This window comes from Nematolebias whitei, chromosome 16, assembly GCF_014905685.2.
Source record: "Nematolebias whitei isolate Nwh7 chromosome 16, NemWhi1, whole genome shotgun sequence".
NCBI classification, from domain to species: Eukaryota; Metazoa; Chordata; class Actinopteri; order Cyprinodontiformes; family Rivulidae; genus Nematolebias; species Nematolebias whitei.
The window spans coordinates 39,189,905-39,205,362 of record NC_056513.1 but is presented as its reverse complement, the minus strand read 5'-3'; the positions used below and the strand labels follow the sequence as shown (position 1 = coordinate 39,205,362).

Sequence of the window (15,458 nt, the reverse complement as noted above, 5' to 3'; positions counted from 1 at the left end):
TATATATATATGGAGGATATCCATCCATCCATCCATTATCTTTACCCGCTTCTTCCTTTTCGCGTTGCGTGGGTCACTGGTGCCCATATCCAGCCATCACTGTGTCCGAGGCGGGTCTCCTGCACAGGTCTCCAGACCATCACAGGGCCACATATAGACAAACGAGACAACCATTCACTCTCTCACTCACACCTAGGGACAATTTAGAGTTACCAATGAGCCTAACTTGCATGCTTTTGTGTCTGTGGGAGGAAACCAGAGTTCCCAGCGAAAACCCACGAATGGAAAGAACATGTAGACTCCACCCAGAATGGCCCCTGGTCTGGGATTTGAACTCGGTTAACCTTCTCGCTGAGAGATAGCAGCTCTACCACTTGCTCCACCGTGCTGCCCTATATGGAGGATATTATATGTAAAATATGAATTGCAGGCACCTTGATAACTTGCAGGTGAGTGAGCTGCCTGACGGTGTAGTCTGGCAGGTAGGCGTTCCCCACTCCGTTCAGCTGGCCCATGCTCCCACCGTACAGCATAGACTCTGAGCGGTCCAAACCACTGCTGCGAGATGGAGACCTGTGGACTGAAGGAGAAATTTTTGATCAACTCATCCCCATTGGCATAAAAACTTCCATCCATCCATCCATCCATTATCTTTTACCCGCTTCGTCCATTTTGGGTCAAGGGGGTCAATGGTGCCCATGTCCAGTAATCACTGTGCGAGGGGTGGGGTACACCCTGGACAGGTCTCCAGTCCATCACAGGGACACATAGAGACAAACAACCATTCACTCTCTTACTCACACCTAGAGACATTTTAGAGTTACCAATCAGCCTAACATGCATGTTTTTGGTCTGTGGATGAAAACTGGAGTACACAGAGAAAACCCACACATGCACAGAGAGAACATGCAAACTCCACCCAGAAAGGCCCCTCCCTGGACCAGGGTTTGAACTAGCAACCTTCTCACTGAGAGGCAGCAGCTCTACCAGTTGCGCCACCGTGCTGCCTGGAATAAAAACTTGCTTTTCCTAATCAAACCCTGTATCACCTCAGAAAGACCATTTTATTTAATCCTACTTTAAACACTGGGACCTGGAATTTTTCAGTGTTGAAACGAGTCAAGTAGAAATTAAATGCCATAATTCAACTGTTTTAAACTGTTTAAAAAAGTTAAATCTGGTCCTCTGGACCAAGGGCGTCAGAAGCATCTGTAATGTGGGGGGGGGGGGGGGGGGGGACAAAATGATGGGTGTAGGTGTGTGTGTGTGCGTGTGCATGTGCGCGCGCAATGAAGTGTATACTGATGTACAAAAAAAAAACAAAAAAAAACAGCATTTCACCTAGATTTACTTTAATTCCACACATTTAAAACATGTTTCTCACCAAGTTTGTGTAAATTCAGCTGTGGGTTTAAAGACATTTTAACTTTAATACACTTTAACACAGAGCGTCAGATCGGCACTATTTGTGTTTATGGAGAAATAAAAAACATCACGACTGAACTTTTTTACTTGTGTTCAACACTGCTCATCTAAATGATGTTTCTCATGAAGCTTGAGGACAATAAGGTGTGGGGGTTTAAACACATTTCAACTTTAATGCACCTGAACACACAGCGTCTCTTACACCTGCAGCGTCTGACAGCATCACAGTTACTGCTAAGCTAAGAAGCTACAGACGTAGCGCTCCTCTCAAGCATCCTCCTAACATGAATATATGTTGATGATCAACCCCCCCTCCCCCAGTCAACAACTGCCCGCACTAAGCTTGCTAAACTGTCGAGCGAGTGTAGTATGACAATATATGAGATATATATTGATACAATATTCACGAGTTCCTCATCTTTCTGACTGTGTAATGTCGTGCATTGAATTTAACAGAAATGTAACGAGAGACGTTATTTACCTTTGACCCATCAAAATGAATGCGGTCATTTATTTTCAGAATCAAAGTTTAACATCAAACATTTACATTAATTTGGCAAAATATGAAAATAATAACAGACAAGTTTCACAGAAAATGAGCATTGATCACTCGGCGGTGAACGAGGACTTTGCTTCAGATATTTCTAAAATATCTGTACTGATTTTATGAGAAAGAGGAGAGTTTTAAGATGAAATGGAGTTATCTTACAGAGAGATATGTGAGGGAATTAATCTGTTGACCAGAAGTTGCACGCTCCATGAGATCTCAGCTTGCCTCCGGTACACTTTAGTCGAAGAGGAGACCGTTACCTGATTGACGTAGGTCAGCTCGATAGAGAATCCTCCAGACTTTTTCCAGCGTCTCCGTTGAGGACTACCAAACCCTCAGAGAGTCGTACGTGGTTTTCAAACAGAAATTATAATCCCAAAACGTCTCTGGATCATCTTGAATGCGTTTGCACCCAAGAATTCAGACTCCTTTCCATTCTTCAGAACTCCTCAGCCTCTGGAACTATCAGACTCCAGACTCTCCTGAATTCTCGAATTCTCTTCCATTCTAACATGAACTGGGGAAGTTGCCACATTTTAAATGGGTCGACTTCCGGTTCAATTTAGAGCTTTCTGATTCGTGGATGTACCAGAAATAGAGGTGTGGTTTGTGATGTAAGATGTTATCATAAGTCAAGGATTGTTTTCAACATACAGAAAAGATTATTGCAGACGACCAGACTTCGTGGAGTCTCACGCTGTTGTATCTTCTCAAATAGTAAAACATGACATTTCTTCTCAGTAAACATTTTAGTTGACCAAGACTCGACCTTTCACATACTTACAAAACTTAGCTCATTTCAGACAGAAAATCAAGAAATGCATATTAACCTGATTTCTTCTTGAATGAGGAATAAAAATCATTACTTACTGTTTATGTAAAATAAAAATGAGTAGTTCTTTCCAACCTGTAAGCATTGAATGGAACTAACACAATTTGATTATTAAACATTTGTAATACAGTAATGATTATAGAGAATTGTCTTTTCTGCTTGAATAATTCAAGAAAGAAAGTCACCAGATGGCTCAGACTGTATTCAGATCAATGAAAATAACAGTCTCTGTCCATCTGATAGATTTGAGGTCATCAGGGTCAGATCAGGGTCAGATCAGGTTCACTACACGAGCAACACAGAGGTGTCTCCATCTCCTCCACCTGTGCGCGTTTTCTGCCGAAGCAGGAGACTCAGCAGCTGCTGCCTGCACAGTTTCTGCTCTGTGTTAGATTTGGAGGTAACCTGTAGGTAACCAGGAAAACCTGGAGTGAAGTTTCAGTGGTTTGAGTATTCTCCTATTAATCAAGTGGAATGGATTTGGTCACGAAAAAAGAGAAACTGCGCCGCCTGAACTAATGTTTCATAGTAATGGGGGGGGGGGGGGGGTCCAAATGAACGGTTTTTAATGTGGAGGGGGACTTGTCCCCTTCACATATAATGGTTGCGACGCCTATGCTCTGGCCATTCAAAAAACAAAACAAAGCAAAACAACAACAAAAAAAAAATGTAGAAACATTTCGTCTTTCATCTGAAAGACTTCCTCAGTCTGAAGTGCTGTATTCAGCTCAGTCTTAGAAATAGCACCTTCTCAGAATGGATCAACCAGTTTTGCTGCTGACAGCCAAAACCTGGCTGTTCCCAGCTGGGCTCCATGGGTAAAAGCCCGTCCACCAGGCGCTCGCCAGCGTACCCCACCTCCAGGCCCAGCTCCAGAGTGGGGCCCCGGTGGCCCACTTCTGGGCCAGGGAACGCTGTTTCCATCCATCTTTTTCATCATAAGGGGTCTCTGGGCTGCACTTTGTCTGGTCTCTCACCTAGGAACTGTCTACCTTGGGTGACCCTAATAGGGGCATGAAGCCCCTGACAGCAAAGCTCCTAGGATCATTGGGTCACTCAAACCCCTCCACCACGGTAAGGTGGCAGCCCAGGGAGGGGAGACACACCTTTACTATAAATAAAGTCAAGCAAACAAATAATTGTTTTTAAGTGGTTTTCTTCTTAAATTTCAAAGAAACACACAGCAATTCGTCCCTCTGCGTGCTCCCACTTCCATGAATCAGCTTTTGAAATGCAGCTGATTTGACCGTCAACGTGCATTTATTATTTATTTATTATTGCATTTATTGTATCTGTGACCCTCCTTCCCTCCATTGATTACGGTGACATTATTTACATGAACGCTCCTACAAGATCCCCTCAGATGTTGGATGCTGTCTCTCATGGTGCACTAAGATTCATAACTGGCTGTGATTATCGTACCCACCACTGCACCCTGTATTCATTAGTTAACTGGACATCATTATTTTTCATTCATTCAACCTTTATTTAGACAGGTAATCCCATTGAGCCTCCTTAACTTCACGCAGACTCTCCCACTGGTACATTTTCATCTTTAAATCACTTCTTGGTCTGCTGCCTTCACACATCTCCTTCTACATGTCTCTACGTGAGTGCAACTACGGCGTGCGCTCTCAGGACATTATTACCTGCAGTGTTCCCTCAATGAGGACTGAACTAGGCAAGAGGGCCTTCTCCTACTCCGCTCCCGTTTCCTGGAATATCTTACAAAAACAATTGAAGCTCTCTTGTCCTTGACCTCTCTAAGTGGCTTTAAGAATCTGTTGGACTCCTGGCAGGGACCAATGCAGACATGTTCCTGTTCTATTTCATATAGGCTTTGCCCTTTAAGAGCTGTCGCTTAGTGGGTTTTATCCCGTCATGCGGAGCATTACACTGAAAAAATTTAGTCTACGCCCACCTGCTGTGTGGAACCCATCCGGTCCGTATAAATTACGTTAAGAGTGGGTAATCGGCTCCCCATTTTTCTTCAGCGAGCTAATAGCACTGTCAGAAGAATGAAGAAGGAAAGTTGTGTAGATGACCAACCTCTGTTAAGAATGCTTGGCCCATCACGTCGACCTCCGGTCACCCCGGTGAGCTCTTCTCCCCGAGGAGAAGCTGACGAGCAGTCTTGTTTCAAGGTAAGCGCCAAGGAGTATTTCTCAGTGACAGGTCGCTACACGCTGGACAACGCCATCTTGCAATTTTCCTCTTATCGCCGACCCTTGGAGCGAATCGGATGGTTCCTCCGAGACAGGCAACATCATCAGCAGCCCCGCTGCTCATTCCCTCCTGGAGAGCGTAGTGTCGGTGGAGGGGGGCTGAGCGAACGCTCACCTCATCCCACCTTGTTTCGCATTGGCGATCACACTGCTTCCAGTCGACAGCACCCTCTGGAGTTTGCCCAGCGTAACCCAGGAGGCGGCTGACATGAAGGGACCTTTTTTATGTCCCGCGCCTTCTCCGCCAGTTCGGATGACCCGGCGGGAAGGTTTTTCTGGGCTCCATCCCAGCTCGTCATCCTGATCCCATCTGGCCTCGGTTTCCCAGCGGTGACGTCCTTCTGGGACGAGGCTGCAGCCGTTACTGGTAGAATAGGGCGCCGGTTCCCACATCCGCACCCATCACCAGAGTGGAGGGGTTTTCACTGAGCGGAAATCCCCTCAGTGCCCCCTGGAGCCGAGCCTGACAGAGGCTTTTCTCGGAGCAAGATGTCCAAGTTGGACCAGCGTCCCACGCCTCCGGTTAGCATAATCCAGACGGTAACACCGCTCTCCAACCGAGCTTACTAGCATTCGTTCCAGACGGCCGCAGCGAACAATACGTTACGTTGTTTGTGTACACATTCAGAGGCGGGAGTAGATGTACGCTGCTTCTGTAGGGCAGCTGACGTCATCCTCAACCGGTGCGCCTCTTTTGCTGTCTGCCGGCCTGCATCACAGCCGGAGGACGGAGTTTTCAGCGTTTCCCTGAGACCGTCAACAGATGATGCTCTAGGACAACAAATCGCAGAGCAAATGACGGTTTTTTTTGCGGAGGATGTGTGTGAAGGTGACACGAGTTTGGATTAAAACATCATCTAATGATGAAAGCGTCTATTTGTAGCCAGTCTGTCAGCTCGGATGAGCTGACAGCGGCTCCCTCTCACATCCTACACACGAAATGGGCCGGTGGCAAAGACGTTCCACGGCCGTCTCGCTGAGCTTCACTGCAGACCCGTCCGTCAGAGACTGGCCCTCTTCATCCTGGCAACCGAGTGTCCAACGTTTTCCCAGAGATCCCCAGCAGACGGCACCCTGGACCAACAAATCCCAGAGCTCACGGGGGAAAAGATTCAAAATGACAGTCTGCGGAGGGTGTGTGTAAAGATGACACAAATGTTGAAATAAAACATCATTCAATGATTAACGTGCCTGTTCTTAGCCAGTCTGTAAGCTCGGATAACTCACAGTGGCTGCGTACACATCCTCCACACGGAGCGAGCCGGTGTCCTTAAATAAAGTTTTATTTTAAATCACCACTGCTCTAAAACGAGATGAGATGTTCGCATGACACAACAATGGTAAGCGAAATAACTCGTTTTTCAGCCTGAAATGTACAATCTTCACTTGAGCGGTGCCAAACGCACACTCACGTGACGTGAACAGCTGTTACCCTAACGGCGCGCGTTAATGAAGGTGCACACACAGTTCACCGGCGTTCACCGGCTCACATCGGCATTAATGTGAGGCTGCAGAACTGGTCCGGTGAGGGACCTCGCTTCCAGCGAGAGCAGCACATGCCGCACCGAAGCAAGCGCGTGCCTCCGCAACACAGACAGCCTTCACTCACCGATCCTCAGCGCCCGGCCGCTCACGTCAGCACAAGCATGAGACAGCTGAACGAACCCAGTGACGAACTTTGTTCCCAGCGAGAGCGACGCATGTCCCACCAAGGAAAACGCATGCTCCCGGGGGGCTCGCAGCCTTCACTCAAATGGCACAGCGTGGATGAAGTCGCACTCACCGCTCCTCAGCGACCGCCCGCTCATGTCAGCATAGATGCGAGACCGCAAAGCGAGCCCAGCGCAGGTCCCCGCTCGCAGCAGGAACGACATGTGCTTTACCGTAGTGGCGTCAAACATGCGTCCCCTGATGGCGTCATCAGTTGTCACACGCCTCTCCTCAACACTAGCTGGTTTACTTAGACATGAACGTGGACCCGCGGTCCGAACGCAGCACACAGGTACGTTCAGACCCCTTTTCGAGGAAGCCTCGCCGTGGGTCACGCGGATCACACTCCCACGACGCATGAAGGCTGTCGAGGCGGTGGACTGAATGACATCTATACACGTTACAATTTGCAACCCGACCCCTCCCGTTCTGAGGAATTTTAGAGACGGTCCTGTCATCACCAGACTAAATCTCATTCCTGAATGCAGAAGTCCAAGAACTTCTGGTAAAAGAGGTGATCTCCAGGGTTCCCTACGGAGAAGTAAACACAGGGTTTTACTCTCATTACTTCCTGGTTCCCAAACGGACTGGAGAAATGAGAACCATTTTGGATTTGTCAACTTTCACATGTTGACAACCAAACATCTGCTGGACAACATCCAGAGAAATGACTGGTTTGCCTTCCATTGACCTGAAGATGCCTACTTCCACATACCGATCATTCCTAACAGAAAATTTGTGTGCTTCTCTTTTCAAGGGATGCAGTATCGGTATAACAGTTTGCCGCTCGAATATTCCCTCGCGCCTCGACGTTCTCAAATATGTGGAAACGGCCCTGCAACCGTTACACAGAGCAGGGATGTGAGTTTTGTTTTTACCTGGACGACCTGCTGCCGCTGTCACGCTCCAGATAGGAAGCAGCGATGCAGGCTCAGGTGTTGACATCCCACCTGTTAAATCTGGGCTTCGCCATGAATTGGAAGAAATGCTAGATTCTCCCAGCCCAGACGATTGTGTATCTGGGAGTGGAATTAAACTCGACCACCATGCAGGCTCGTTTAAAACAAACGAGAATCGACACTTTAAAAGACCAGCTCCGTCACGTGAGACCTAGCAGAGTGGTGACAGCTGTTTTTCCGTCATGAAACTGTTAGAAATGATGTCATCAGCTCACACAGTGGTTCTGCTGGATTTTTTACACATGAGACGCCTCCAGAGCTGGTTTGCGCACCTGCGTGTGGATCCAGTAAAACAAAAGAGACGGATGATCATTGTTCCTCCCTCTGTGAGAGCAGACCTCCGACACTGGGAAAACACCCTGGCTCTGTCGGAGGGAGTCCCCGTCAGCAGACCCACGTCACATGTGTCAGTCTTCACAGATGCGTCGCTGTCAGGTTGGGGGGGGCATGCCTATCTCAAGCTGTAGGGGCGCTGTGGCCTCATCACACATCAGCCCACATAAATGTTTTGGAGTGTTGCACGTTTTTGAACGTGATTCAACACTTTGCTCCTGTGCTGCAGAATCAACACGTTTTGATTCACACAGCCAACAAGGTTACTGCTGCGTACATAAACCGGCAGGGGTGTGTGCGCTCAGCCCAGATGTTACACACTGCGCGAAAACTACTGTGTTGGGCACACCAAAATCTGCTCTCTATCAGAACAGTTTACATACCCGATGTTCTGAACAAAGGGGCAGATGTCATGTCCAGGGGCTGTCCGCGTCACGGGGACTGGATCCCCCATCCAGACCTGATGGCCCAGAAGTGGCAGAAATTTGGCAAAGCAGCCGTGGACCTGTTTGTGAAACGAGAAAACACTCAGTGTCAACTATGGTTTTCTCTGAGCCCATGAGACGAACCACCGCTGGGGGTGGATGCGTTTGCTCACAGCCCATGGCCCAAAATGCTTCTTTACACATTTCCTCCACCTCCTCTGATTGTACGGTTCTTGAACCGAGTTCAGGAGGAGGGATTGACAGCTCTCCTGGTGGCCCCCGAGCGCATGAACGCACCATGGTTTCCCAGTCCTGCAACGCCTGCTGTCGGGGCACCCGTGGAAACTGCCATGGAGGGAGGACTCTCTCCTTCAGGCAGGAGGAGCAATCAGGAGTTACCCAGAAATAGGCCAGCACTTGTGGGTCTGGCCGCTGAGCGGATCCGCTTAGAGAGGATGGGTATCCCACAGAATGTAGTGCGCACAATCCAGGATTCACGTGCTACATCTACCACAGCACTGTACACAAGTGGACAGTTTTTCAGCGCTGTGGTACAGAGAAAGGTGTAGAGGCCACCTCATGTCCTCTAGGCGATGTGCTGTCCTTTCTGCAGCAGCTGATGGACAGAAATTTGGCGTTCAGCACAATTAAAACGTATGCTGCAACCATCTCTTTCTGACACGAAGGATTCGGAGACAAAACAGCTTTTAATCATCTGCTAATGAAGCGTTTTCTAAAAGATGTACAAAGACGCAGGCCTGTTTCACGCCCACTTGTTCCACAGTGGGATTTAACGCTGGTCCTGTGAGCCCTAATCAAAGCTCTATTTGAGCCTCTGGATCAGGTTCCAATTAAATTCTTGTCTCTTTAAACAGCCCTGCTGCTGGCTTTAACATCCGCTAAGAGAGTGAGCGATTTATCTGCTCTGTCGCTCCGTCATGTCTCAGAATTCAGGCTGACGGCAGCTCAGCTGATCTAAGACCAAACCCAGCTTTTATGCCTAAAAACATCACAAGCTCTTTTAAATCAAGAGCGATTTCTTTGGAGGGGTTCCAGGGAACTTGCACAAAAAAAACAAAAACATTTCATCACTCAGCCTTCTGTGTGCATAATTACACGCTGCGTAATTGCGTGCTCCATGTGCAGGAGCGCACCGGAAAAAATCTCTGGTGAGGAAAAAGGCTGAGATAGCAGACCTGCTGCTGTGAATAGGATCAATGGAGGATACGAATCGTAACAGTGTAACAATGAACAGAGCAGACCAACAGCTCCACAGGATGAACCGATTAATAACGATAAAATCAGCAGTCATGAACTTGTGACTGATAATAAATATCTCACACTGCGACTGCATGCAGGCAGGTGTGAGCTCAAACGTGAAGCTCCATGAAACAAATAATAATCATTGTGTCAGAACCCTGAGAACAGAATGGGTCATGGAGAAAGTAGAAACATCACATAGATAAAAATGAATCATTGAACATGGCGATGACCAGGCAGCCGCCATACAAATATCCTCCACTGTCATCCCTCGATGCAGAGCCATGGAGAATGAAAACCCTCTGGTGGAATGCGCTGAGATTCTCTGGAGGATCCAGTCAAGAAGAACTGTAAACTTCAGTAATAGCTTCACACAACCAGTGTGAGAGGCGCTGGGTGAATAGAGGATGTCCTGAAGAGCTGTCCCTGTAATGCACGAACATAGGCTGAAAACGGCGCAGTGTGGTCGTGTGCGACACGTAACATGAAAATGCACGCATGGGACAGGAGGTGATGAGTTGTTGCTTCCTCCTCAGAATTATGAGTAAGAGGATAAAAACCCATCCAAGGTTATCACTCTCGATCTGAGTGAGCTTGTGATGCTTTTCAGAGCAGGGTTAAAACGCAGTACAGCTGAACTGCCGTCAGCTTGAATTCTGAGACATGAGGGAGCAACAAAGAGAGCAAACAAACACTCACTCTCTTTGCCGACATCAGAACTAACAGCAGGGCTGTTTTAAATGACAGAAATTTAAGTGAAACCTGATCTAAATGCTCAGAAGGAGCTTTGATCAGAGTGTGCAGGACCATCATTAGGTCCCACTGTGGAGCTAAAGGACGTGACACCGGTATGTGTCTCCGTACACCTTTCAGGAAACGCTTCATCAACGGGTGTCCATCAGCTGCTGCAGAAAGGATAGCATGCTACCTAGTGGACATGAGATGGCCTCTACACCTTTCTCTGTGCACCAGCGCTGAAAAGCTGTCCACTTTGATATAAGCGCATAAAGGAGCATTTTTGCCCACAGACTGTAAATGGTAAATGGACTGTACTTATATAGCGCCTTTCTATCTTATTTCAAGATACTCAAAGCGCTTTACACTACAATCTGTGTCCTCATTTACCCATTCATACAGCACTCTACTAGATTTCTACAAAGCTAATTGAACAAATCATTCTAATGAGACTAATCAGTGCTTTAGATCACATTCAGACACCGATGGGCCACACATCAGAGGATATGAGGGGTTCAGTGTCTTGCCCAGGGACACTTCGACATGTGACTGCTGGACTGTGAGTGAAGGCGTCCACTCCTAATGGTGGGTCGTCTCGTGGGCTCAGTGAGAACCATAAATGACACTGGGCGTTCTCCCATGTGGCGGACAGATCCACTGCTGCTCAGCCGAACCTGCTCCAAATCCGAGAGATCAGCTCGGGATGGGGGCTCCAGTCTCTGTGACGGGGACCGCCCCTCGACATGATATCCGCTCGCTTGTTCAGGATGCTGGGAATGTACACTGCTCTGACGGAGAGCAGGTTTTTTGTGTGCCCAGCACAAGAGCTGTTTTGTAAGTGTAACAGTTAGGCTGAGCGCACGCCTCCCTAACGGTTTATGTAAGCTGCCGTCATTTTGTTGTCTTTGTGGATCAGAACATGCTGATCCCGCAGCAGGGGCAAAATGCTGAATCATGTTTCAGACCGTGAAACATTCTAGCACATTTATGTGAACCGACATGTGGTCCAGCCACTGCGCTCCCACTGCCTGGGACAGACACATTCCTCCCAGCTTGACAGGAATGCATCTGTGAACACTAAGACGTGTGATGTAGGCCTGCTGATGGGAACTCCCTCTGACAGAATGAGGTAGTTTCCCCAGTGATTCAGATCGGTTATCACGGAGGGGGGCACAAAGATAATCCCCCTCTTCTGGCGCACAGGATCTATGTGCAGGCGGGCGAACCATCTCCGAAGGCGTCTCATGCGAAGTAGGCCTAGCGGAACCACGATGTGGGCCGCTGACATCGTCCCAAGAGTCGCATGACAGGCAGACTGTCACTATGCTACAGGGTTTGACACAGCGGAGCTGGGTTTGACACGGTGGAGCTGAGCTGATAGAGCTTCGACTCTCAGCTGTGATAAACGGTTCTCATTGTGGTTGAGTTTAGCTCCACTTCCAGATAAACAATCATCTGGGACGGACGAATGGAACTTTTCCCAGTTTATAGAAAACCCCAGGTTTAGCAGGTGTAACACTAGCGTTTTGGTCTGTGCGACTGCTTTCTAATTGGACCAAGCTAGTAAGAGCAGATCGTCCAGATAAAAAGAATTCTCATTCCTGCCATGTGTAACAACTGCAGAGCTGTCTCCACGCATTTTGAGAACGTGCGTGGGGTGTTTCAGAATGATGGAAATGTGAAAATATGCGGTCTTCAGATCTATGGAGGTGAAAACCAGTTGTTCTGGTGAAGTTCTCCAGCAGCTGTTTGTCAGCATGTGGAATTGTCTCCCCATGATAGAATTGCTGAACATGAACAAGTTGAGAATGGGTCTCATCCCTCCGGATTTTTACCAGAACCAGGAAGTAGTGGGAGGAAAAAAAAACGTATTTTCCTCTCCATTGGGAACTCTAGAAATCGTTTTTCGTCAGAAATTCCTGAACTTCTGACAGAACAGACGAGCTCTGTTCTGGAGAAGACAGAACCGTCTCTATAATCCCTCTGAATGGTGGGGGTTGAGCAGCGAACTGCAGCATGTAACCCCTTCTGATCAGATGGTCCGTCCATCTGTTCAGGGAACACACTTGCTGCCACTCTGAGTAACGCTCGGAGAGCGGGAACGCATTTGTGTTGTGTCATGTTTCTCATGAACGTCAACCAGACTAAAAAGCCTTACTGTCATCACTTGCTCTGGAGATTCTCTGGAGGGAACCCGAGGGGGGCTCCAACAGAAAAAAGGCTGTATGTGTGCCTCTGTGCTGAGCCCAGGCTGCGGTCTCACATAGAGCTGAGGTGAGCCGGTGCGCACTAAGAGGAGGCATGAGCGCTTTCTGAGTGAGACGCCATTTCGGTGGAGGCTGCAGTTGTCGTGGAGAAATGCGTTTACTCCTGCTGCGCTGTGAGTGGGCAGAAAACGGCAAAAATTAACAACAGTCTCTGGCTGAAAAGAGGGATTTTTCCGGACTCGGTCTGCTGAAAAAACATAAATTTAGCTGACGTGGCAGACGAATGTTTTGTGATATATACTGAACTGTGGTGCCATTTAAAACGCTGTTTAGAGGTTACTGGCTCGTTCTGTGTGGGGAATGTGTGAACAGAGGCAGCTGTGAGATCAGCTGATCTGACAGTCTGAGATGAAACTTTACTTTCAGAGTCAGAGTCAGAGTCAGAGTTTCTTTATTGTCATTCGCACCTCATGTGGTACATGTGGTGGAGCGAAATTATGTACACAGGGTCCCAGTTACATCCAACAATAAAATGTATAAGAAAAACAGTAATAACATCTAAGATATGAACTAAGAAAAACCTCAACTAAATATACACTAAGCACTCATAACATAAAACATTGACCATCAGCACAAACATGAACATGAGTCTGTGAGCAGATGTGCACGCATGAACACATCAACATTGAAACAGATCAGCAGCAACATGAAACAGATCAGCAGCAACATGATATGGTTTTACACAGTGATTATTCTAGTTAGAGATTCATGAGTCTAACAGCCTCAGGGTAGAAGCTGTTCCTCAGTCTAGTGGTTCTACACTTAATGCTCCTTAACCTCCTTCCTGAGGGGAGTGGGGCAAAAAGTGTGTGTGCTGGGTGGGTGGGGTCCTTCATGATGCAGGTGGCCCTCTTCCTGCATCTGGAGGTGTAGATGTCTGTGATGGTGGGGAGGCTGATTCCAACAGATTTCTGTGCAGCCTTCACCACTCTCTGCAAAGCTTTTCTTTCTGCAGCTGTGCAGCCTCCATGCCACACATTGATGCTCGAGCACAGGATGCTCTCCACTGCACACCTGTAGAAGGAGGTGAGGACTGAGCTTCCCAGACCAGCTCGCCTCAGCCGTCTGAGGAAGTAGAGTCTCTGATGAGCTTTCTTGATCAGGCTGGTGGTGTTGTTGCTCCAGCTGAGGTTGTCATTCATGTGTACACCCAAGTACTTGTAGCTGGAGACCACTTCCACCGCAGATCCTCTTATGTTCAGGGGGGTGTAGGTGTTTTTGTTCCTTCTGAAGTCCACAATCATCTCCTTTGTCTTCTTCACATTGATGTGAAGGTTATTCTCTCTGCACCAGCTCTCCAGGTGTTCCACCTCTTGCCTGTAGCTGGATTCATAATTGTTTGTGATGCATCCCACCACCGCTGTATCATCTGCAAACTTTACAATGTGACAGCCTGGATGGGTAGCTGCACAATCATATGTGAGCAGAGTAAACAGAAGGGGGCTCAACACACATCCCTGAGGAGAGCCAGTGCTGAGGGTTATGGTGGAGGAGGAGAGGTTGTGGATCCTCACTAACTGTGGTCTGTTTGTTAAAAAGTCTAGTACCCAGTTGCAGATGGAGGGGCTTAGTCCTAGTGTGGATAGTTTGTCCATCAGGGTTTGGGGGATCATGGTGTTGAAGGCGGATGTGAAGTCCACAAAGAGCATACGGACGTAAGAGTTTTTCTGCTCCAGGTGGTTGAGTGCAGTGTGGACCACAGAGGAGATTGCATCCTCTGTTGATCGGTTCTCACGGTATGCGTACTGATGAGGGTCCTCGTTGATGTTGATGGTTGTTTTGATGTGAGTCATGATCAGTTTTTCGAAGCATTTAGCGACTATCGGGGTGAGGGCCACTGGCCGATAGTCATTCAGACCAGTCATTGTAGAGCTTTTTGGGACTGGGATGATGGTGGCAGTCTTCAGGCAGGTGGGAACCGTCTCCAGGGTAAGTGAGGTGTTAAAGATGTCTGCCAGCACCTCACAGAGCTGATCAGCACATTCCTTCAACACTTTTCCGGGGATGTTGTCTGGGCCAGTTGCCTTGTGCGGATCAATCCTCCTGAAGGTACTCCTTACTTCTGCTGAGGTCACGCTGAGATGCTCTTCATCGGGTGGTGAGGTGAGTCTGGTGCTGGGTGGTCTGTTCGGGTCTTCAAAGCGTGCATAGAACTTGTTGAGGGCATCAGGCAGAGATGGGTCTTTGGGGCATTGTTCACTCCTTCCTTTATAATCTGTTATGCACTTAATGCCCCTCCACATGCTCCGAGGGTCTTGTGAGATGAATTGACCCTCGATCCTCTTTGCATAGAGATATTTCTGTTTTATTTCAAAACATACATCATCAAAAAACACACACATTCCCCTCAAGAAGCTGTTACCTGGTGGAGGGGGCCGGCAGAGGAACGGAGGGTGAAGTCGCTCCCACAGCTGTGGAGCACCTCTGCTGCTGTTGCTGGCCAAGGCGGTCCCTCCAGCGGCTGGAGGGGCAGGAGGAGGACTGTGACGTCATCAGATGGTGTACAGTCTCTGAGACCTCCTCGGACCTCTGCGATTTCTCAAGGATGGTCCTGAAGTTGGCCCCGAACAGCACATCTGGGGTGATGGGGCCTTCCAGCAGGTCTTTCTGCAGCCTCTTGGACAAGGATGGCGAGAGGCAGAGCCAGATGATCCTCTGGATCATGGACATCTGTGTGGCAATGTGGAACAGGTAGACCACAGAGGTGGCGCACATGTTTAAGATGACGTCAGCGGCT

The 15,458-nt window shown here is 48.2% G+C and overlaps 1 protein-coding gene across 1 annotated transcript in view; it reads right to left on the bottom strand.

Annotated features, from left to right (window-relative positions):
• LOC119422512 (metal transporter CNNM1-like) overlaps positions 1–15,458 on the bottom strand; it is an 88,287-nt gene that overhangs the window by 13,461 nt on the left and 59,368 nt on the right. The window contains exon 6 of the mRNA XM_037689888.1: positions 435–580. Coding sequence (XP_037545816.1) covers positions 435–580 — 146 coding nt within the window. The remainder of the gene's footprint in view (positions 1–434; positions 581–15,458) is intronic.